The 25,643-nt window shown below is 38.0% G+C and overlaps 2 protein-coding genes and 1 pseudogene across 2 annotated transcripts; all 3 read left to right on the top strand.

The window, feature by feature from the left end:
- Positions 1–7,836: 7,836 nt before the first annotated feature.
- LOC122058173 (probable polygalacturonase) lies at positions 7,837–11,745 on the top strand. The gene is made up of 6 exons (XM_042620705.1): positions 7,837–7,996; positions 8,194–8,526; positions 9,108–9,228; positions 9,324–9,498; positions 10,704–10,774; positions 10,857–11,745. The coding sequence occupies exons 1-6, from the start codon at positions 7,970–7,972 to the stop codon at positions 11,576–11,578; spliced, it is 1,449 nt and encodes a 482-aa protein (XP_042476639.1). The 5' UTR covers positions 7,837–7,969; the 3' UTR covers positions 11,579–11,745.
- Positions 11,746–14,626: 2,881 nt separating this feature from the next.
- LOC122057404 (probable polygalacturonase) lies at positions 14,627–16,953 on the top strand. Its single transcript, XM_042619484.1, has 6 exons — positions 14,627–14,785; positions 15,070–15,387; positions 15,468–15,588; positions 15,698–15,872; positions 15,963–16,033; positions 16,140–16,953. The coding sequence occupies exons 1-6, from the start codon at positions 14,753–14,755 to the stop codon at positions 16,823–16,825; spliced, it is 1,404 nt and encodes a 467-aa protein (XP_042475418.1). The 5' UTR covers positions 14,627–14,752; the 3' UTR covers positions 16,826–16,953.
- Positions 16,954–18,090: 1,137 nt separating this feature from the next.
- On the top strand, positions 18,091–23,896 carry LOC122094792 (annotated as a pseudogene).
- The last annotated feature ends 1,747 nt before the right edge of the window (positions 23,897–25,643 follow it).

Genomic DNA, 25,643 nt, shown 5'->3' with positions numbered 1-25,643 from the left:
TACCCAGCATGCAGGGCTATGGTTAGAAACAATTTCTAAACAGCTGTAAATTGGATGACAATGTTCTTACTTCGTTACCATAATTTATTCTCTTTCTTTCTCTATAACTTTTTTTAGTTAATTAATTTCCACCCAAAAACGCTGAAGGCTTAAAACCAGTGTTTCATAGATGGAGGGGATGCATAATTTTTAAGGCAACATAATGCGTACACACCAGCGGGTGTAACCAATGGAAGGACGCACTAGAACATTTTAAGTACAGGGGCAGCTTTCTTTCTGCATCCATTGTGTTTAGACGCAGGTACTTGAGGTAGCATTCTTTCTCTTCCTTTCTTTTGATATGCCCAAAGAAGGTTGTAGGGGTTTCCTTTCTCTGTGTTATTATTTTTTTTCTTTTTTCTTAATACATATAAATCACCTATCAAAAAAAAAAAAAAAAAAAATCTTTCTTCCAATTATTAATTAAAGCATCAAAGCGTTATTGCTTCAACATATTTTTACATATATGAAAATTTGAGATTCGACCAATAATAGACTGATAAGAACCACTAACACATATTGAAATGGGTCGGATCAATAGCGATTGATTTCAACACGGCTTTCGTAGGTTGAAACTTTATCAGTTTGGTTTCGGTCTAGCCCGGCAAAATAATCGTTTGACAACCCTACTACAAAGGATTGGCTTGATCGACATAGGTCTTCCCAGTTATTACAAACACTCGCAGGGTCGCACTATTTCAAGGTTTCCCAAGTCAGGCCAATATGTAATGGTATTAGCACTTATACCCAAACTTGTATGATTGACTGTTTCGATGATGGTATTAGGCTTATTAGGGGTGCAAGTTTGGCACTGACAGCCCGAACCCGCCCTTGGCCCTAACGGCCCGAACTCGCCCTTGGCCCGCTCTGATCCCAAACAAGTACTGACCCAAAATTTTTGGCCTTGAGGGTCGGCTCAACCCTGAAATTTCTGACCCTGAGTCAAGGTCAGGGTGGGTAAGGGTTGATGTCTTTGGCTCGCCCAGCCCGCCCTAAACCCATCCCTGATTTTTGCCCCTGATGTTAACCCTGGTTGTGACCCTGGTGTTAACCATGAATTTAACCTAATTTTATATATTGTTTGACATTAAGTCATTGACACCTCAAAACTCCTAATATATCTTCTCACTGATCTCTCTTGTTTTTTTTACCAAAAAAAAAAAGATCTCTCTTGCTTTTTTTTTTACCAAGAAATTTGTAACTTTGTATTTTTTATCTCCTCTTTATTATGAATATTTTTTATTTTTAAGTTATTTCATATTTTGCAGGGGCAAGGTCAGGGTATACCCAGCCCTTGATGGCAAACCAAGGTTAGGGTCAATTAGGGTCAGGGTCAAGGTCATCCCGGCACAACCTGAAAAATCAGGGCCAATCAGGGCAGGTAAGGGTTGGGCTGAACCTTGAAGGGTAGGGCCAAGGTTGAAGTTTTGCGGCCCTGAGTCAGGGTCAGGGTGAGGGTGGGTTTGGGCCCAATTAAGGGGACTCAGGGTTGGGCTAGGGTTTTAAGAAACCCAGCCCAACCCGGCCTGTTGCACCCCTAAGGCATATTGGAGTCATGATTATGGATCTAGGGATTCGATCCAATCTGGGTATTGGCTGATTTTTCCCTTAAAAAAAAAAGTACTAGTTTTTTTTTATTATTTTACCCCTAAAGTGATACAGATAACCGATCCAAATCGGTCAAAGATTGGGGATCGATCTCGGCCAATACCAATCCGCTACGGCCTATATGGGTGATACGAGGCTGATACTTGAAACCATGGTCATGATACAATAATGTTTTAAACTATTGAAGTAGACTCACTATTAGTAAAACACGCATTTGAAACTCCATTTTAAATGTGTTCTCGTTTTCAATCATTTAAAGCACGTTTTGTCATATGCTTCCCAAAGATACTAAAAAAAATGACAAATGGCAACCGTTTCCATTCTAAACATGTTCTCTTTTTTTTGGCGTTTTTTAAGACTTGACTTGTTAAACATATTGTCTACTTAATTAACCATATCTCTCTCTCTTGAACTCCGTTCGACCTAATTTTTTTTTCCAGCTTAAAGGAAACTTCGATCGCTTATATTTCTCATGATCACCTTCAACTAAAATTCAATGCACGGACCTCAAAATTGAGCTATAAACTAATGTGATGAGCCCCAACTCCAAGTGAACATACATCACTCTGAGAGTGTGTCGACTATGTTGACAACAATGAACAATATCATAGCTAAGCCACATTGCTCAATAAGACTTTGGACATGTGTGGTGTGTGAATTTAAAATTGGAGTTGGATGATTTACAATGATATATATTAGAACTTGTAATCATATATAAAATATATATGCATTAATGTTGGATATTGTAGTTATTTTGAACATTAGATGCATGTATTCATGTAATAATTCTTTAATTCATAAGAGCATACTACTCTTTTTTTGGTCATGTTTGTTTGAAATCTACATGTTTAAACATTGTAGTGTCTGTTCCCCCCCCCCTCCCCCCTTTTTTACTGTTTATTTGATCGTATCTTACGAAAATTTTCACTACTTAAAAGCCATACCATTCGTTTCCCTTTTTCTGCCGTTCTCATTTTTGCTAACTATGAGCAGACTCTTTACTCTAAGGATTGAAAATAGCAAAAGATTGTGATTGAGGCATTTTGAAAGTTTGGTGTGATTCGATAAGGAAGAGACAACTTTTGATGAATTCGAAAATGTGCAAGTGACCATGGAACAACCTACATATCTTTATCTTTTCAAGTGTTACAATTGACGAAAATGATCAACTTTTGTTTCGCACCTCCAAATGAGGTGATTGACTTGTACTGCTATGCACAAACAAAACTGGATTTATGGTTAAAGGATCAAATGTATATTTTTCCAATTTTTTTTTAAGGGAAAATGTTGAGTATGCCATCGATATACCGGAAGCTAGCACCTATTATGTTTCTCTCTTCGTTTTCTTGTATCTGCTAGTATAGAAAACCTAGGCTTTGACCTTTCACCTTTCCATTGCAACTTTGACCTGCAAAGGCGCATCCCCTTACCATTTCAAGGCTTTCCCTTTTTTTTTGTTAACCAAGGTGTCCGGGCCAGCTTACGTGCACTTCGACTAATCCTCGGGAAAACTAGCACATCAACTCACCACCATGATCTCTACTTAAATCGCACATCAAGTTCATCACTTCATGGATTAATGGTGGGGGCACCTATTCAGCTACTACCATAACGAGAGGAAGAAGGCAAAGTCAAACAAAACCCAACCACGCATCACAATCAGCTTAAGTTAATGGAGACGGTGGACTAGTGACCACCACCCCCCCTCCAATCTAACCCACTTTTCGCAGGCATTGCTTCTACTTCACTTGCAGGCCAAGGCTTAATTTAAGGTTGGACCATACAATGCCAACAAGGTATTCCATTATCCATTGCAGAAAAAGGTAAGAGAGAGAAGTGCATGAGCATGACCTGGGTTCCACCATTGAGGACTTTTCACAAACACATAGTATACATATAAATATTGAATGATATTTGGACGGTAGGTTTGTAAAATTTGCAGAAGTGATTTGTAGATGTGGGCTGCACTCATGTGGGATACACTAATGATTAAAGAAGCTTATTTGAGCTCCAAACCACAAAATGAAAATCCCCCACTATCATGCTCTGTTTGGGGATTTTTCTTCCACTTCCCAAGAAAGAAGGCTAAGGGGTAAGGATGATAATGAACTAAGATGGGGATTGAATGGGACGGTGGAGAGTGGAGACTGGAGAGCGACATTTTATACTCTAGAAGGGTATGGGCTTACTCTTTCCTGATTTCCTGGTGAAGAGAAAGGGATCCACACTTCGCCCATCTCCATTAAAATAGTGTTTGGAAGGTCTTCACAAGCCAACCTACAGAGATTAATGAACAGAAGTCCCGTGTATAAATGGGTATACATCAGGAACAAGACGAAGAGAAATGGTTTTGTTGCAGCTTGTGACATGGCCCCGTGAACTTGTTTCAAACTGCCATATCCGTGAAGAGAGAGAGAGAATGTTTCACGGGTTGGCAAAGATGATATGCACCACCACTGAATATGGCCAATCGCCAAAGCAAAGTGGCGGAGGCCTAGGCCCCCCACCACACTACATTCCACCGGAGATTTAGCCAAAAGAAATGTGACTCAAATCTTGTCGAGGCTAAGGGCCCAACTGCCCTAGGCCATTCCCCATCCACATTCCTTTCTCTTGGACAGTGTTGGGTAGTCTTGTTCCCACCATGGCTTCAACTATCGGTCTCATATGGTATTGGTTGAGACCGATCCTCGAACCTTAATTGATTCAGATCGATTATCCGTATCATTTTAGGGGTAATATAGTAAAAAAGTAGTACTTTTTAAGAAAAGCAAGGGCAAAATCGATCGATACCCATCAATTTGATTCAATCCAAATCAGTATTGGTATCCGATACCATCACCATACACTAAATCCATGGTTCCCACAAGTTTTTAACAATGGTTTTAGTATTAGTGTTGGCACCAGTCACTGCTGATACCGATACATATTGTTGTCATCGGTCTGTACAGGATAAAAAAAAATCAACATTTTTACCTAAAAACTAGGGTTCATGCAAGGGTGTCAATCGGTTGGTTTGATCCGGTTTTGGTCTAATTGAATTGAATTTGATCAATTATTGAGCGAATCCAAACCAAACCTTTAAAGACTGTTCGATTTCAGTCCGATTTGTTATTGGTCCTTTTGTCATCACTTATATTTAAGGATATTATGGGGTTGATGAAATTTAGGGTTTGCAAGTATACAACTTTGAGGGTACTACTTGATTTCAAAGGAGTTTGTTTTGTACTCTGATCATGAAGCCTTCAAATTTCTCAATGTCCAAAAGGAGTTGAATAGCAAACATGCAATATGGCTTTCATTTTAGCAAGATTATAACTCACCCACCCCCACCAAGCACTTAGGGTTGAACTGACTAGTTTCTGTCAGTCTAATCGATTTGGTCTGCCCATTGACTTTTCACCGATATTGTATTGGTATCAATAAGGTTCTCAAGTATCTTTTTATATCCTTCAATACCTAATACAAATTTAGTATTAGTACATGTAAGAAATCTCCTCCTTTATATATAATTAATTGAATGCACTCATCTCGTCGTACTTTATTCTCTTGCTTTATATATAAGTCAAATTTTGCATACATGTTGAATGAAATCTATTCACCCGGGGTATGGGGGATAGGAGTGCAAGAGCGGTATCAAGGGTATGTGAACCTCACCGCCTAGTTTAGAGAAATTTTTGTCTTACATAATACTCATTTATAGTGTTTTTATGCTTCAAAAATTGTAGTTTGCATATTTTAAAATTTTTCATATGTTTCTTGACTATTTTCATACATATCTTTATCGTATATTGTATCTCTCTGGTACGATATAATACTCCTCTTAAAATCATTCTTCCACTATAATACCCGATACTAATACTTTAAATCTTGGTATCAGTCCCGGTCGATACAATATCAACAATTAAAACTAGGGTTTTAACAGTTCTAATAAGAGCCAAATCCTTTTGAGTCAAATGCCTTAGTCCGGCCTTTGCTAATGAGTGATTATCATCACTTATGTAATCCTCCCTCAATAATGTAGTTTTCCTTTCCCTTTCCCCATTCTCAGAGACTACCCAGGCATGTTTACCTTAGCTTCCTCAAATTTGGTTAAGATTGTTCAAGAGCTTACGTGGTTGAGGTTCTTACCTTGTTCTGTCACGTGAAGCAAACTAACATTCTCTTTCTCCGTTTTTTTCCCCCCTTAATCCTCCTGTGGCCCATAAGGATTAATTTTTTCGTCAAATGTCATTTTCTTATGTTGATATATTTTTCTTCATGTCTTCACCCCAAAAAAAATGTTTTTTCTCCATATGATTTTTAGTTCAAAACAAGAGGAAACCTAGTGAATCATTAAATTGACACAATTGTAATTTTAAACCAAATAAACTTTACCAAGTGAACAACAATTGCTTAATAAAGTTGATGAGATTGTGCTGTGCGAAGCTAACACTCATTAGGAGGTGTCGAGTTTGAATCTCCTGGATGTTACCTCCCCTTCCCCCCCCCTTTTTTTTAGTGTACCCATTAAAGAAAAAAAAAATTGTCAAGTAGCAAAATAGAGTTTTAAAAAGTCTAGGATAATAAGAGTATGCACTAGCACAGTTCATTATTATTATTATTATTATTATTTATTTGCTTATTATTATTATTATTATTATTATTATTATTATTATTATTATATTATTATTATTATTATTATTATTATTATTATTATTATTATTAATTATTATTATTATTATTATTAATTATTATATTATTATTATTATTATTATTATTATTATTATTATTATTATTATTATTATTATTATTATTATTATTATTATATTATTATTATTATTATTATTATTATTATTATTATTATTATTATTATTATTATTATTATTATTATTATTATTATTATTATTATTATTATTATTATTATTATTATTATTATTATTATTATTATTATTATTATTATTATTATTATTATTATTATTATTATTATTATTTTATTATTATTATTATTATTATTATTATTATTATTATTATTATTATTATTATTATTATTATTATTTATTTGCTTTCCAATATAAATAAAGAAAAGGCAAAATAGTCTTGAATTGTTTGCTAACTTCTTAACAAAAATGTCACCAGCAATCCAATTTGTTTGATTGCAAGCAAAGTGAAGAGAGTAGAAGAAAGGGAATCACATTTGAAAATAAAAAGGAAAGCTTTCGTTATCATGATAAACTAACCCAAAATTCTAATTATATCTAATGAATAAATTTATTTTATTTTTTATCTGATTACAAAATAACGTGAAATTAAACCATCATTAATATAAAAATTTCAATTTTTTTTTATACTAAAGCTTCCTTACCTTTGGTTCTTTAGCAACCAGAGCCTCTCAATGAAAACTTGAGATTGGAAAATTAGGCAAAATGTTCCACCTGGCAATAAGAATGTTCTCAGTGCTTGCAATCACATGCAGAAATGAAATCTCGAGTGATGTTTTGAAAAATAGTAAAACCTATAGAGGTGTCTGCGAAACCATAGAAGAAGGGGACCACCATTCCATTTCGGCCCATGGTATGAAAATATTTTTCCCATGAAACTATCAAAAACTCTGACTCTAGCACTGCATTTGGTAGTCATTCAGTTCAGAAATGATGTTTCGTGTAAAAAATAGAATTTTTAGTTTCTTTGTCAAAATTCTGTTAAAAACAAAAAATTTGGTGTTTGTTGAACATGTTTCAGGAACGATTACCTTAGTTGTTCTTCACTCTTTTTGTATTTGAAACGAAACTGAAATGACAGAACACAATTTCATCGTTCCATCATTTTGTGTTTCTAACATTTTTCCCCCATTTTTCGTTAAAAAATAGAATTGAAAAATACCAACTTGACACCAAATGCTTTATTTTTTTGTTTTTTTTATCCCATCAAATGAAAAAAGTCATAAACATTTCTTTAGATAATTACCAATCTTTTCACCAAACTTCTACCCAAGAAAATCTTTTTACACACACCCAAAAAAGAGAAAAAAAAAATACATATTCTCATAATTTCCATACTACCCTTACCCTTTTATTGTCCTTAAGAAACGGATAGATTGTGCATTTGTGCCAGAGAAACTGGAAAAGCCTTTAAAGACATTTGTTTTTTGGTAAATGCCTTTAAAGACATTTTAATTCTTAGCACGTTAGCGAAGGGGGTGACGGGAAGACTCACGCAAGGGTAGACTTGTCAGAAAATTAATTTTTGTGTATCCTTCTTCCTTCCGAGTTCCAAATCTGTGTCTATAAATATCCCTTTCCTTCCTAGAACGACAGCAGAGAACAGAGCTACTTTCCGTCAAATGGAGATCAGTCTCAGACAAACTCAAGTACTTCCACCTTCCATCTCCTCTTACCATTTTAATTTTCTCCCCACTCCTCCTCTCCTCCTCTAATGGCTCTTTCGATTCTCAAATCAAAAATTTGAACTTAGGGATTTTTTACATCTGTTTTGGTTTCTAAGTGTGGCTTTTCTTGGTTTTATAATTCTGAAATTCCATTAACGAGTCTCATTGATCTTTAACAGGTAATGGAGATACTCTTAGCATTTGTAGTGGTGGGATTATTGAGCTCCAAGGGAGCAGAATCCAGGAATCGAAGGGTTTTGGACTCTTTCGAGTACAGTGCCATAAGTTGCAGAACACACAGTGCTTCAATAACGGATTTCGGTGGAGTCGGCGACGGAATCACATCGAACACAAAGGCCTTTCAATCGGCTATTAATAGTCTCAGCCAGTACGCTTCAGACGGTGGAGCTCAGCTGTTCGTCCCCGAAGGAAAATGGCTGACGGGAAGTTTCAATCTCACCAGTCACTTCACTCTCTATCTTCACAAAGACGCTGTCCTTCTCGCATCTCAGGTTCCTCCATCCATCGCTTCTTCATTAACACTTCACATTCAGAATAATTTGAGTTAGGGCAGCTTCAAATTTCCCAAAATCCAAACTTTTTTACTCTTTTTTTCTTCAAATTCTTCAACTTCAAGCTGGAAATCCTCCGCAAGTTAGGGCACTTGAAGTGAAATCGCGTAACGCCTCTGCAAGTTGTAAAAATTATAGTCTTTCATGTAACGCCTTGGCTTTAGATTTTTTTTTTTCGGTGAGGACGCCATAGCTTTAGCAGTTAAAAGCTTTAACGGGATTCCTCTTTTTTTTTTTTGGGATTTTCTGGAAAGAGACAGACAAGCCAAGCCGACAAGGTTTAAGGAAAACTTGTGATGTGTGGGACCCATGACGGTACCTGCACTAGCGCTGATTACGGGTTGGTGGGGTCATGGGTGTACGGAATAACGACACGTGTACACAAAATAATGATCTTCATTAGTGAACTTCTGTCAAAATTGGCCGTCCGATTAAACAATCCTCATTTTCTAGAGATGATTCGAATCCAATGGTTCTGAAAAGTTATTAAATCTTATATGTAATTTGTTGAATTGGGTCAGGACGTGAGCGAATGGTCTGTGATCAATCCTTTGCCATCGTACGGTAGAGGAAGAGACGCTGTAGGTGGACGGTATATCAGCCTCATCTTCGGAACAAACCTCACTGACGTCGTAATTACTGGTGAGCAAAGCTTTAGTTTGTGTGTTGTGTTGCACTGTTGTGTGTTAATCGGTTGGTTGATTGATTGATTCTGTGCCGTTGGATGGATTTTTCAGGTGCTAATGGAACAATAGACGGTCAGGGTGCGCTGTGGTGGCAAAAATTTCACGGGAAAAAGTTGAAGTACACTCGGCCCTACCTTATCGAGATCCTGCACTCCGATCTGGTTCAGATATCCAATCTAACGCTCGTCAATTCTCCATCCTGGAACGTCCATCCCGTTTACAGCAGGTGCTCTGTTAATTATTATTTCTTATTTAGATAAAAGAACAAAAATTTGAAGGTTTGGTATGCCGCTGGCTTTTATGTAGCCAACGGCTCAACCAATAAGAGGATTAGGGATGAAGTTTTTTTCATGGAGAAGAGGAGAGAGATAGCTAGTATACCCAGCTTTTTTTCACATAAAAGTGGGTGAAAAAAGGTTGTGTATGCAGGCGTAAGCTATCATTCATTGTGTCCATCTCTCTTCCTGTTTTTATGAAATGAGTCACATATACAATCCGTTAGTTGACTGCATACTGACAGCATACCTATCTCTCTCCAAACGTGAAGGAAGGGAAGGGAAAAAGTGTTGCCCTTTACCATTACCACTTTGGTTGGATGTGTGGTCATGCACTACCATTAGCCCAAGCACTAGCGAAAAGGTGGGGAAGAACACTCCCTTGTGGTCAGTCCTTGCACCCAAACACAGGGTGGAGAACGGGTGACTCCATCCTTGTGAAATGCAATAAACTCACTGCGGTATTGCCCATGTGCGCACCTTCATTGGCCCTGTACAAAATACCCATTAGGGGTGTTAATGGGCACAATCCAACCCTAAGGTCTCATAACTCAATCTAAACCCTATCCAGACCTAGATCGGGTTGGGATATCTCAGCCCAGGCCCAACCCAGCCTCGCCCTGATGGACCTTGATTGGGCTGTGCTTAACCCAATCCAGCCCAACCAAATACTATAGGTTACTTGGTTGCTTGATCTTAATGCATTGTAGAGGCCAAAGATCAAAATTTTTACATATATGTAGATTGCGGAAAAAGAAACATTTTTGCAGATCTTTTTCTGAAAGTACCAATTTGTAATTATTAACATATTTATACTATTATATACTTAACATACAGGGTTGGGTTGGGTTGGGTTGAGGTCTCAACCCAAGCCCAGCCCAATCCTTCCTCGGGCCTAAAATTTTCAACCCTAACCCACCTAATGAATTGACTTCTCAGCCCAGGCCTTGTTTATTCTCAGGGCGGGTTTGGGTTGATTGGACTTTTTTGACACCCCTAATACCTATCTTTATTTAAAAAAAAAAAAAATCTATTCCATATTGATGCTCATGCATGTATTCAAATTGGCCCCACATTGATTCATGGCCCATGGAACCGGACAGCGATGTCTTGCCGACAGAAATATACTAAAAGGTTAAGTTATGTTGTAATGCAGCAACGTTCTAGTGCAAGGGGTTACTATCATCGCCCCCATCACCTCACCAAACACTGATGGAATTAATCCAGGTTCGTTGAGCTTTCTAAATCTAAATCTTTATTTTATTGAATTAGATTTGACATTGACCATCATGATGGATGAACGGTGCAGATTCTTGCTCGAATGTGAAGATCGAAGACTGCTACATAATATCAGGGGATGACTGTGTAGCCGTTAAGAGTGGTTGGGACGAATACGGGATCGCCTACGGAATGCCAACCAAGGGACTCATCATCAGACGTCTCACCTGCATCTCTCCATACAGTGCCGTCATAGCGTTGGGAAGCGAGATGTCAGGGGGAATCCAGGACGTCCGTGCAGAGGACATCGTAGCCATCCATACAGAATCTGGAGTAAGGATCAAGACCGCAGTTGGAAGAGGAGGATACGTGAAGGACATATACGTTAAGGGGATGACAATGAAGACGATGAAGTGGGCCTTTTGGATGACCGGAAACTATGGGTCCCACGCAGATACCCACTACGACCCGAAGGCACTTCCTGTAATAAAAGGCATCAACTACCGTGACATGGTGGCGGAGAACGTCACCATGGCCGGACGGCTAGAAGGAATCTCCGGCGATCCTTTCACCGGGATTTGCATCTCTAATGTTACTATCGCATTGGCCCCAAAACCCAAGAAGGTGCAATGGCTCTGCACAGACGTGGAAGGGGTTACCAGCGGTGTTGTTCCACAGCCTTGTGCTCTGTTGCCGGAAAAGAGTGCGGAGTCGCCGGATGGGATGACCTCCTGTGCTTTTCCGACTGATACACTTCCGGTCGACAATATGGAGTTCAAAAAATGCTCTTATAAAAGAAACTACATATTATGAACTAGTAATTCAGAATTGCAGATTAAGACTTGGGACCTCTGTAATGTAATTGTAATGGTTGTAGTGATATACCATTTCTGTGAATTGGGATAGAAGTGTTGATGGACAATTTGGAGGAGGATATGAATAGATCATGAATAATAGGTGTTCAATTCTTGCTTGAACAATTTCCTTTTTATTTTTTTTAATCTATCGTGCTGAGTGCCGTCAGCGGGGTGTCAACAGGTCGGTCCGGCTCAGTTTTGGTATGGGTTGAATCAGTTTCAATGTGGAAATGCTGAAACCGAATCTGAACCAATAAGGAAATTTTGGTTTCAGTGCGATTTGGTTTGGGTTTGTCTTCGGTTTTTTATATTGGTTTATAATTAGGTTGGTTGCGGTTTTCGGTCTCGTTTGGATTCGACTTTCCATACAAACATATACAAAACTATGTAAAATTTGTTTTTTTCAATAAATTTTGGATTGTTTTCGGTTTCTAGCCGGTTTGGTTTTGATTTTGGTCAAAGTTTCAAACCTGTTTCGTTTGGTTTCAGGTTCATTAGATTTTCGATGTGGTTTGATTTGATTTTGGGGTTGCAATACTCCAAGTCAAAACCAACCCAATAAGGCTTTGGTTTGGTTTGGCCCGATCAATTTTACCGACTCGGTTTAGGGTTTGACAACCAATGGCCAAACTAGTGGGAGCTAATAGGGACAATAGCCACCCATTCCTAAACACATCCATCCATTCATAGAACAACTAGGACTATCAAATGGTGTGGTTTTGGTTATTTGGTTCGTTTTACATTTTGATAAGGTGAAATCAAAACTGTATTGAATAGGAATAAGGTGAAATCAGAATTGTTTTCATCTAGTTTCGGTTTTAGCGATTTCTAATTGGTTATTGTTATTCGGTTCACAACTGGTTTATATGCGGTTAATAGTGCCGTTTTAGAAAATTGTTTGCATTCCACAACTAGTGTGAATTCTACATATACTATACTTCCTAAAGAGTCAAAACAATATATGGACAATATACTTTCTATGTAAAAGACTGCACATATGATAACTAATTAACTATGATCCTAGAAATTATGAAATCAATAAGTATGATTGTGTGTTCTACATACACTAAACTTCCTAAAGGGTCAACACAATATACTTTTATTTTGATAAGAATAATATACTTTCTATGTAAAAGACTACACATATGATAGCTAATTAATTATGATTCTGGAAATTAGGAAATTAAGAGGTGTGATTGTGTGAAAGTGAAATTCCCTTCTAGTTAGTACTTTTCTTTTTTGTTTTCCCCCTTTTTTTTGTAGAGATGTATCGAAATTCAAAACACTTTAAGTCTTTAATACTAGGTGCCGGTTAACCATCGATTTTTTGGTTCTGAACTAAACCGAATCGGATTTATGGCTTTTAAAACCAAAGCCAGATCAATTTACTATGATGTGGATCGGTTCAATTATAACCGGTTGATTTCGATTCTAATAAACGGTTTCAGTTATATTTTGACACCATTAATAACAACCTCCTCCCTCCCTAGGTGCTGACTGCCACCGACTTTTCAAAACAAAGCTGTCATCACTATGCTTAGATTAGCCTTTCTTTTCATCCCTAACACATTAATCTTTTTTCCAAACTGACTGGTCCAATACTTGCTTTACTAAACCAAGAAAGAACATTCAACAAGTTACTCCATTTTTAATGATAAGAGCGAAAGTAATAGTAGAAGACTTCTCTTCGCCTAATATTCACATGGGAATCTTGGAAACCCAAGGCTTTTTTCACTTGGAAGTTGGAAGCCAACACCCACCACCACAGGTACTATGGCCGCCAAGGCCTTGACAAAAGAGTATGTCTCTGAAACCCACCTCCACCGGCCCATGCCATGGATTTTAGAGAATAATTTCATTACTTTGTTCAACAATTACCAATTACATAATATAGAAAGTCATTGGATTTCAACACATCACTGCCTTAGATAGCCCTCGCAAGATATATGAGATCCTTCTATAGATAGGAACATAGGAGATTGCATGGGATATGGTATCTTCAAGAAATAGGAAAGTGATTCATGGCCCTTAGCTGGAGTGGATTTAATATACATAACAATTGGAGCGTATTTGATATGGTGTCTAGTTGTTTACCTTTTTTGTATTTGGAACAAAATCGAAATGACGAAACAAGGTTTTGTCGTTCCATTATTATGCATGTCTATTGTTTTTTTTCCCTTTTCGTTCAAACAACAAAATAAAAAATAAAAGACACCATAAACGTTTTATTCCGTTTTTTGTTTCCATAGAACGAAAAAATATTTTTCTAGATGACTACCAAATGCAGCTGAACTTATTTGTTCAGAAACATAGTTCGTCATGAATTTCCAAATCATAGTAAGCTAGAAAAAGAAGAAGACGACGAATTACACTTCGAGGAAACAACCTCTTTAGATTGGCGATAGGAGAGAGAGAGAGAGAGAGAGCTCGGGAAAAACTTCATCAAGTGAAAATTAGAATGACTTGGAACACATCTTGCTACATGACTTTTGACCAAATTTTCAATATTTTCCACTTTGACTCAAACCTAATTTTCTAACTAAGACTTTATGGATGGATACTTGGTTATTTTCATGTTATGAATAATTACTTAATTATTTGTATAAATAAGAATGGATGTTTTGGAATTTCAGACACAATTATAATACTAACACTAAATATAGAGGCTAACCCTTAGAGCTCGGAATCGATTATAACATAAATATAGAGGCTAACTAATCATAGGATTTTCAAATCTCACCTAATTTTCCATATATAGTAAAACAAATCTGGTATACTCATCAATCCAAACTTGCCATAAATAACTGATCGTTTCCAAAAATGATCAGTAGTTTCAGAATCAACCCTCTCCAAGATCAGGAAAGATAGATAACCTTAAATTTCTCTTATGTGAATAAAAACCCAATCAAGTAACAGCCGTTAAATTCTGTTTTTGGTGATAAAAAGATATGGATTCCTCTTACAAAGCCTCTCAATTCCAAAAGATTTTCAAAACTACCTAACACTATGGGATTTAAATCTGTTATGTCTTAAGGGTTTTCCTTAAAATCCTCATATTTCTTTCTCTATAAATAATGCGAAGTCATATCAACTCTGCAACCCATTACTATTTTTCGGAAGAATTTCCACCATGGCTTCCTCTAGAAATCCCAGAATAAAACAAGTAACTCTTCTTCTTCTTCTTCTACTTCTATTGTTATTCCTCTACTTCTCCCTGTTTTCCCATTTTCTCTTCTTTTGGTTCTTGTTTTTACAGATTTTTGTATTGTTTGAATCTTTTGTTCTTCCCCTTGTTAATAAAAAATCACAGACGTCTGGTTTTCATTTTCAGATTCATTTTTTACTTTCACCTCCATCAGTTCAAATTTCCTTGTTTGATATCTAGTTGGGTTTATTAGTTTGTGTCTAAAAAAATAATTTTTGTGCTTCCAAAACTTCAAATCACAGATAATTGAGACAGTCGCAGTGATAGTATTGCTTGGATTGGTGGGCTTAAAAGGAGCCGAATCGGGTTCCAGCTTCAGTTACCAAGCGATAAATTGCAGAAAACACAGCGCGTCACTGACGGGTTTTGGCGGTGTTGGAGATGGAAAGACTTCAAATACCATTGCCTTCCGTAAGGCAATCGAACATCTCAGCCAGTTTGGAGCACAAGGTGGATCCCAATTGATCGTTCCTCCTGGAAAATGGCTTACTGGGAGCTTCAACCTTACCAGCCATTTCACTCTGTTTCTCCACAAGGATGCTGTTATCCTTGCTTCCCAGGTCTCTGTTTAATCTATATTGTTCTTCAATCTTCACCTCCTGTTCTCTGGTTTTGTTTTTGATTCGCTTAGCTTGATCAGGATGAGAAAGACTATCCCATTATCCCTCCTTTGCCTTCCTATGGGAGAGGAAGAGAATTACCTGGTCCAAGATATGGAGCTTTCATTTATGGTACAAACCTAACTGATATTGTCATTACAGGTATACCTCTCTGTTCATTACAACAAAATCACAATAAATAGATTCTGTGTTTCTGGATTTCTGGGTTTTCTCTCTTATTGCTCGACTGTGATGGGTTCTTTGATTTCAGGTAATAACGGCACCATTGATGGCCAAGGTGCTATTTGGTGGGAAAAATTCCGCAATAACCAGACTAACTATACTCGACCTCACCTGATTGAGATCATGTACTCTAACCAAGTCCAGATATCCAATCTGACTCTACTTAACTCTCAAAATTGGGTTGTTCATCCTGTTTATAGCAGGTTTGATCCTATTAATTCTTAAATCGAATCTCATTAATTTGTCTCCATGAACAAGATCTCTCAGTTTTGATCAAAATTTTGTCATTGCAGTAATGTGTTAGTGTTGGGCCTTACCATCCTTGCACCAATTGATTCAGCAAACACTGATGGGATCGATCCGGGTTTGTCAGAGACGATGCTCTTTATGTATCAATTCAATTCTTGAGTCATTCTACTAACTGGGTTGACACTGAATTGTTGTTTTTCTTTTTCTCCTATGAAATGCAGATTCATGCACAAATGTTAGAATTGAAGACTGTTTTGTAGTTTCAGGAGATGACTGCATTGCAATAAAGAGTGGTTGGGATCAATATGGAATAGCTTTCGGGATGCCCACGAAGCATGTCATTATCAGAAGGTTCACCTGCATTTCCCCTGACAGTGCTGTTATCGCTCTCGGAAGTGAGATGTCCGGCGGCATCGAGGATGTCAGGATTGAAGACATTTATGCCTTGAACTCACAGTCCGGGGTGAGAATCAAATCAGCTCCTGGGAGAGGTGGATATGTGAAAGACATATTTGTAAGAAGATTTACAATGAATACAATGAAGTATGTCTTCTGGATGACAGGAGCTTATGGTTCTCACCCAGATGATGGCTATGATCCCAAAGCACTTCCTGTTATTAAAGGGATTAATTACAATGACATGGTTGCCCAGAATGTCACCATGGCTGCAAATTTGGCTGGTATTGACAATGATCCCTTTACTGGAATTTGCATGTCTAATGTCACAATTGGACTCTCTCCAAAACCCAAGAAGGTGCAGTGGAACTGCACCGATATCGCCGGAACAACCAGTGAAGTGACTCCTCCACCTTGTTCTTTGTTGCCAGATAATGGCAAGAGCACTTGCCCTTTTCCAACCAACAAGCTACCAATCGAAGATGTCAAATTGCAAACTTGTTCTTACTGAGGCAACCTATGATACTGTACTAGTTCTATTACTATAAATTAATTTCCTACTACATTGCTTTTGCAAAGGCATTTTTGGACCAGAAAAAAGTAGGAAACAATAAAGAGACGGTATTGAAATTTACTGAACTTTTTGTATTTAAGTGTAGCTTCAAACCCACAATGCTGCTTATGTAGTTTATAGAATCAATATGTCTATTATTCTTAGGGCCCATTTGATTTTGTTTCTCCTGTTTCTGTGTCTAGAAATAGCAGAAACGGTTTTTGCTATTTCTGTGCTAAGAAACGATTTTTGGAAAGACAAAAAGGTGTTTGATTTTTTTGTTTCCCGAAACGTTTTCAACAGTGTTGTCGAGTTCAAGACATGAGTGAAGGCACGACGTTATCAGAATGCAACTCACGAGTGAAGTTATGGCATTGGAGTTGTAGGTATGGTTCATGGAGATGAGTTTCAGAAGGATGAAGGCAATCCGAAACTGTGAGCTTCGCACAACCAGGTTGAAATTGCCACATTTGGATAGCGAGAAGTGTTAACAATGGGTTAGGGATTGGGTAGGTCGAGTGAAGTGCTAAAAATAGAAACAGAAAAACAAGTCAAACTTGTTTCTCCATTCCTGTTTCAAGACACAGAATTAAGCATACATTTCTATTTTTGTTTCCAAAAACAAGTGAAACGAAACAGAAAAAGCAAACGGATTTTGGGGTGTATTTCCGTTTTTGAGCAAAGAAAACGGAAAAACCATTTCTGAGAACAAAATCAAACAGGCCCTTAATACTCTAAGCATGCAAAAATGACAATATTCTTCTTCAATTATAAGTAATGTGTTACGTGCAGATATGAGCGGGAATAGTTACTTATGAGATATAATTTGTTTGTTTAGAAATTTTCAATTATGCAGGAGTTATTGATTATAGTAGTTATTAGAGAAGTGGCGTTAGTGGAGTAAAAGGTTGAAACTCTTTTGTAACTGTTATCCTATCCTATTTAAGAAGAAGGACACAAAAAAGTAGAGGCAACAATTGAAATCATAAACTATCTCTTGATGTTATTTTTAGGAAAACTTACATCCGCCTCCCCTCGCATTTCCCTTATTACATCAACCCCCCTCGCGTTTCGTTTATTACAAATTAATCCATTCAACCTAAAACCGTGAGACTGGTGTTAGTTTTTTAATTTAAAAATACAATTTTACCCTTATGATATCTTTACCTAAAAAAAGAAAGAGCCAATGACCATTTTACCCTTTGAACATCAAACCCTAGCCGATGCCCCTTTCATCTCTGTTGTTCATGGTGAAACCTCTTGCTGGGGGCACCCAAAATGACCTGAATTTCTACTAACATTAAAAATTCACCAGTATCCTTCTCAAATCCCTCTGACGATCATCCCCTCTTTCTCCCAGCATCACCACCTTCTCCTCCTCCACCTGCACCAATTCTATTCTCTACCAACAGTAGCATCTGAATCATAACCTACTCTCATCTCGTTCCTTTGTCTTCTCCTCAGTAGAAGACGCCATAGCGGAGTGACGATGTTGCAAGCGCCGCCTTCACATTGAACCCCCCACTCCACGAACTCTGCCGTGACCTAAGCACTCCTCACCCTTATGTCGAACCTAACGCTCTTTTCCTGCCTGATTCCACCTCTGCACTCGTTGGTCTCTGCTTAAACCTTCACAATAAAGTCCAAAGCCTCGTTCGAGTAGGCGACCTCGATGGTGCCTTCACCACCGCCCGCCATGTAGTCTTCTTAATACCCGCCCTACCGTCTTCATCTGCAATGCCATCATAGTTGCTATATATTTTTGGTGTATGATGTCTTGTATTCCATCACAGTTTAACCCAGGGAGTACTGTGTGCATTGTTTGTTCTGTTTTTCCATTATCTTCTGCATCATTTTAGGGTTGTGTTTCTACAAATTGATATCAGAGCTCTAGGTTTTCATTTTTCTAGGGTTTACTATCACGATGGCAAGGAAGGGATCGAATGTCAAGTATGATATTGAGCGGTTCAATGGGAAGAACATTTTCACTCTCTAGCGTCAAAGGATGAAAGATCTTCTAATACAATAGGGTTTGGCAAAAATATTGTTGGGAAAGTCAAAGAAACCTGCAAAAATTACTGACGAAGAGTGGGAAGAGTTGGAGGAAAAGACGGTAAGTGCTATTCGATTGAATCTTTTTAATGATGCCTTACAATATGCTGTGTGTATCGAATTTGCACCACAGTTATGGGTGAAACTTGAAAGCATCTACATGACAAAGTCCTTAACGAATAAGTTATTTGTGAAGAAGCAATTGTATTCTCTACAGATGGAGGAAGGTACGGATCTATAAAACATCTTAACATGTTCAATCAGATCATAAGTAAACTTACAAACCTAGAGGTTGAGATCGAAAATGAAGACAATGTGTTATTGTTATTGTCGTCGCTCCCAGAATCATATATTCACCTGGTAACAACTCTCTTGTACGGGAAGGAGACCCTTGAGATTGATGAAATCGCAGCTACTCTCATGTCTAATGGTACAAGGAAGAAAGCTAGTAGTAAAAAATCTCAAAGAGATGGTCTTTTCGGTGGTGACAAGGAGCAAAAAAGAGGGAGATCAAATCAGAAGGGATCTGGGAAGAGTCAATCGAAATCAAAAAGGGCAAAAATAAAGGTCTCTTGTTACTATTGTAAGAAGGAAGGTCATCTAAAGAGAGAGTGCTTGAAGAAAAAAGGCAGACTTGAAGATAAAAGGTATAGATAAGGCATCTGAGAAAGCTAGCGTGGCTGATAGTTCAGACAGAGATGATGGAGATGTACTCTCTATATCATCAGGTAAGAATCAACCTTCTTATTCTTGAATTTTAGATTCTGGATGTTCATATCACATGTGTCCGCATAAGGATTGATTTGATACATATCAATCACATAATGGTGGGTCTATCCTAATGGGGAATGTTGCTGTATGCAAGACTATTAGAATAGGCACTATTAAAATCAAGATGTTTGATGGGATAGTAAGAACTTTAGCAGATGTGAAACATATACCAGAATTAAGAAAAAAACTTAGTATCTTTGGGGGCACTTGACTCAAATGGCTGCAAGTACATAACAGAAGGTGAAGTTCTCAAAGTTATTAAGGGTGTTATAATTGTCATGAAGGGACAGCTAATAGGAAACCTATATAGACTCATAGGGAGCACAATTACAGGTGGAGCATCTACGACTACAGATGTAGGATTTGATACAGATAATACTTATTTATGACATATGCGGTTAGGGTATATGGGATAAAGAGCATTGATGAAGCTTCATAAAAGGAAACTGTTGAAGGGAGTGAAAACTTGTAAACTGAACTTCTGTAAGCACTGTGTGTTTGAAAAATAGTACAAGATTAGTTTCAAAATTGCAAAACATAAGAGTAAAGGGGTGCTTGATTATGTACACAGTGATGTATGAGGTCCTTCAACAACAAAATCTAAGGGTGAGGTAGAATACTTCCTGACATTTGTTGGTGATTACTCGAGGAAAATCTGGATCTACTTCATGAAGTATAAAAGTGAGGTGTTCATTAAATTTAAGGAATGGAATGTTGAGGTAGAAAGGAAAACAGGAAAGAAAATTAAGTACTTGAGAACAGATAATAGAGGGGAGTACACATACAAGTTGTTTCTAGAATTATGCAAAGCTAAAGGGATTACACGTCACTTCACGGTTTCAAAGACACCACAGCAAAATAGTGTAGTTGAAGGGATGAACAGAACACTTTTAGAAAGAGCTTGGAGTATGAGGCTGAATGCAGGGTTGAGCAAGAGATTTTGGGCAGAAGCAATGAATATCACATGTTTCCTCATCAATAGGTCTCCATCAAAGGTGATTGATTGTAAAATTCCCGAAGAGGTATGGATAGAAAAACCAGTAAATTATTCTATTATAAAAATATTTGGTTGTCCAGCCTATGCGCATATTGAGAGCGAGTAGCGTTCCAAGTTAGACTTAAAGTCTAAGCAGTGTATCTTTCTTGTTTTAAGAAAAACGTAAAGGGATTCAAGTTGTGGGATCCAAGTTCACAGAAAGTTGTAGTTAGTAGGGAAGTTGTGTTTGATGAGTCTCGTATGGTGAAGTCAAATTGCAATTCATAAGCAGTTGATGAAAATAAAGAAGGTTCTACTGTGCAGGTGGAGTTAGTTGAGTCAAAAACAATAAGGGAATGAGTCATCAAGTGACTTACTAAGACAACAGGAAGCAGTAGAAGTTCCCTATACTGTGGCAAAGGGAAAAGGGTAAAGGGAAGTGTACTCACAAAACACCTATGTGATACGGGTTTGAGGACATAGTTGCCTACGCCCTCACTGTAGGTACAGGTGATCCATCTTCCTACCATGATGCTTTGAGTGATGGACAACATGGTAAATGGTAGATATGATAGAGGAAATGGAGTCTCTATAGAAGAACATGACTTAGGAGATTGTGAAAAAACCCAAGGGAAGAAAAATCATTTGGTGTAAATGGGTCTTTCGTAAGAAAGAGGCAACATCTGAGAAAGAGTGTGAAAGGTATAAGGCTAGACTTGTAGCCAAGGGCTATGCACAAAAAGAGGGGATAGACTATAATAAAATATTCTCTCCAGTGGTGAAACACACTTCGATTAGGGTATTACTTGCTTTGGTGGCCATGTATGATTTAGAGCTTGAACAGCTTGATGTGAAGACTGCATTTCTTCATGGTGACTTGGAGGAACAGATTTACATGGAGCAGCCTGAAGGTTTCAAAGTGTAAAGAAAAGAAGATCATGTTTGTCTGCTTAAGAGGTCGCTTTATGGTCTTAAGCAATCTCTAGGCAATGGTATAAGCGCTTTGATTCGCACATGCTGAAGATTGACTACATAAGAAGTGAGTATGATAGTTGTATTTATTATAAAGTGTCAAATGATAATTCCATTATTTTGTTGATGCTTTATGTTGATGACATGCTCATTGCTACAAAGAACAAACATGATATAGTCTCTTAAAAGTCTTTGTTGAGTGCTGAATTTGAGATAAAGGATCTTGGTGCTACTAAGAAGATATTTAGCATGGAAATCCTTAAAGATAGAAATGCAGGTAAACTTTGGGTAGCTCGAAAGAGGTATATTGAAAAGGTGCTAGAGCGTTTCAATATGAAAAATTCCAAGTCGGTTAGCACTTCGTTAACCAGTCACTTCAAGTTATTTGAAAGGGAATGCCCTACAACACATGAGGAGGTGGAGCATATGTCTCAAGTCCCCTATACTAACGCAGTTGGGAGTCTCATATATGCTATGGTTTGTAGCAGTCCGGATTTGTCTCATGCAGTCAGTGTTGTTAGCAGATACATGAGTAATCCAGGTAAGGAGCATTGGAATGCAATTAAGTGGATCTTCAGATATTTGAATAAGACTAAAGATATAGGTGTTATGTTCAGTGGTAAGGGAAGTTCCACAGAATTGGTGGTTATATTGATTCTGACTATGCCGGTGATTAAGATAAGAGGAGGTCTACTAGAGTGTATGTATTTACATTAGTTGGTGGACCTATATCATGGAGAGCGATGCTTCAGTCTATAGTTGTATTGTCCACTACAGAGGCAGAGTACATGGCGGCAGTTGAGGCTGCCAAGGAAGGAGTCTGGTTGGCTGGATTGGTTCGTGAGTTGGGGTTGGAGCAAGGAGGTATAGTGTTACATTGTGACAGTTAGAGTGCCATACATCTTGCAAAGAATCAGGTGTTTCACGCAAGGACAAAACATATTTATGTGAGATTTCACAAGATCAGGGAGCTTGTGTCAGAAGGCAGTATTCACTTGAGAAAAATTCATACAGATCTTAATCCTGCAGATATGTTTACCAAGCCAGTTACTACAGAGAAGTTCAAGTCCTGTTTGGACTTGATTAAAGTTACTCATTGTTGAAGATGAGGGGCGCACCAAATAGGAGCGGGTTTGTACCTCTGATGAGGTACGAGGATGAAGACGTCTACAAGATATCTTTACAGGAGATTTGACAGAATTCAAGCCAATGTGGAGATTGTTGGTGTATGATGTCTTGTATTCCATCACAGTTTAACCCAGGGAGTACTGGTGCAGCACTTCAAATTTTTTATTTGAGGATAATTGTGTACTTTTCGGATTAGAGTCTTTCACTATATATTTGTAGCGAAGGTTTCTCTCTTTGTAATGCAAGCAATACTGAGAGGGGTGAGGGACAAGCACTGTAACTCTATTCTCCATTGATAGTGAAGCATGATCTCATCTCACTAGGGACATAGGAAGCCTTGCGGAACCTCGTAAATTTGTAAGCATTGTTTGTTATGTTTTTCCATTATCTTCTGCATCGTTTTAGGGTTGCACTTCTACAATGTATCGTGCTGACTGCTACGGTGACGCTATTAGGCCCTTCACCTTTTTCTTTAGGCAGTCGAACATTGTTCCCAATGTGGTCTCTTACACTATCCTTATCAACTCCCATTGTGATGCTGGTCGTGTCGATACAAGTTTCAAAATTTACCACCACATCCTTGCAAACACACCCTTCAGCCCTTCGCTAGTGACTTACCGTCATCTTATGAAGGGTTTAGTTGATGCTGGTCAGATCTCTGACGTTATGGATCTCCTTCGTGAGATGCTCAACAAGGGCCATGGTGCAGACTCTTTAGTCTTCAACATTTTTATCACTGGGTTCCTCAATTTAGGCAACTTAGAGAGAGCAAATGCACTCTTTGACGAGCTTCGAAAATGTTGCCTTGTCTATGATGGAGTCGTCAATGCGACGTTCATGAACTGGTACTGGAAGCAGGGGAAGGATACCAAAGCCATGGAGTCCTACCACAGCCTTCTTGTTCGTCAATTCAAGATGAGTCCCGTCACTTGCAATTCCCTATTGAAAGTACTTCTCAAGTATGACAAGAAGGCAGAGGCTTCGACTATTTTCCACTAAATGTTGGACAACCACACCCACCAAGTTACCAAGCTGTGAATACGGATGCATTTAATATTAAGGTGAATGAGTGTTCCCGATTGGGAAAGTTCTCGGAGGTGATTGAGGTGTTTAAGAAGGCTGGAACTTAGCCCAAGTTGAAGCCTTATGCCATGAATACCGGAAAGTTTTTTACGTTAGCATAAATTCGAGTCATTTAGGGTGCCACCGGCGAGAGGCTTCACTCTGGACAACAGAGATGAAGGGGGCAGCAAGGGTAAAATGGTCATTGACATTTTCCTTTTTAGGTTAAGATATTATAAGGGTAAAATCATCTTTTCAACTTAAAAAATAACACCAACCTCACCGTGTTAGGTTGGGTTGGTTTATTTGTAATAAACGAAACGCGTGGGGGGTCGATGTAATAAGGGCAAACGCAAGGGGAGGTGGATGTAAAAATCCCTTATTTTTATTATTAAAAGAGGTCGGCTACCTCCCAATAAGCCGGGATGCCATGACTTCGTCCATAAACCCATCCCTATCCTTTATTATATTTTAATTTTTTTTTTTATGACAATCCGTCTTTTATCTTAATTTTCCTATTTTCTCTTTACGAAATCCTTGCACGCATCATCTGGTATCTGCGCTCAGGCAAGGGATCCACCAGTGGAATTTCTACAACTTCTCTTTAGAGAAACGAGATCATGACTTCCTCAATTCAGCCAAGGGAAGACAACCAACATGATAAGCGACTTGGGAGGATCTAGAGAATGAAGATGCAATTTACAACAAGTGATTTTGAGGACAAGACCATTCTTAATAGGGATGGAATGTTACGTGCACATATGAGTGGGGTTACTTTTGAGATAGAATTTGATTGTTTAGGAATTTTCAATTATGCAGGAGTTACCGGTTATAGTAGTAGTTATTTAGAGAAGTGGTGTTAGTAGAGTAATAGGTTGAAACTCTTATGTAACTGTTATCTTTTCCTATTTAAGAGGAAGGAGAAAAAATGTAGAGACAACGAATGAAATCCTAAACTATCTCTTGATTTTATCTTGAGAAGAGGTCGGCTACCTCCCAATAGGTCGGGACGTCATACTTCGTCCGTAAAGCCAACATTATCCTTTATTAGATTTTATTTATTTATTTTTATCTCAATCCCTCTCTTGTCTTAATTTTCCTATTTTCTCTTTACAGATCTCTGCACGCTTCATCGGATTTGGCTCCTCTGTGGCGCAAGACAATGTCCGGTGCGCATCCAATGCCTAACAATGCCTTGGGCTACGTGTGACCACCTTGGGCTCTGTGCCAAGGCATTTCTAGCCATTGGATGCATGTCGGACACTGTGTTGGCCATAGAGGAGCTCAATCCCGCTTCATCTTGGTGTCGTTTGTGAGAAGTTGTATTAGTGGGTAATAGAAGTTACGAGAGTTATTACTAGTGGGTTAAGGGAGAAGTTGTAGGAGGAGTTACAAGGTGGAGTAGAGAGAGGGTCCAAGAAAACGTGGAGAGGGTGGATTGTAAGTTGCAACCATTTATCCTATCCTATATAATAGGAATTAGTATAGAAAGTAGCGAAGGAAAACGGTAATGCGCAACTGTTGAGTCGAGGCGGGCTACCTCCTACTTAGACAGACTGGATGCTATGGTTTTGTCATTAAAGCCAATCCTATCCCTTTTTTTTTTTTTTTTTATCTCTGTATTTTTCTATTTTACGTTATTGGTAGGAATCACAAGGCAGTGATGGTACAGGGATTTTAAAGAATAATTTCATTACTTTGTTAAAAAATTACCAATTACATAATATAGAAAGTCACTAGATTACAACCCATCACTGCCTTAGATAACCCATGCAAGATATATGAGATCCTTGTATAGATAGGATCATAGGAGAT

Source organism: Macadamia integrifolia, chromosome 12 (assembly GCF_013358625.1).
Source record: "Macadamia integrifolia cultivar HAES 741 chromosome 12, SCU_Mint_v3, whole genome shotgun sequence".
In the NCBI taxonomy this organism is placed as follows: Eukaryota; Viridiplantae; Streptophyta; class Magnoliopsida; order Proteales; family Proteaceae; genus Macadamia; species Macadamia integrifolia.
This window is presented reverse-complemented; position numbering and strand designations above follow the sequence as displayed.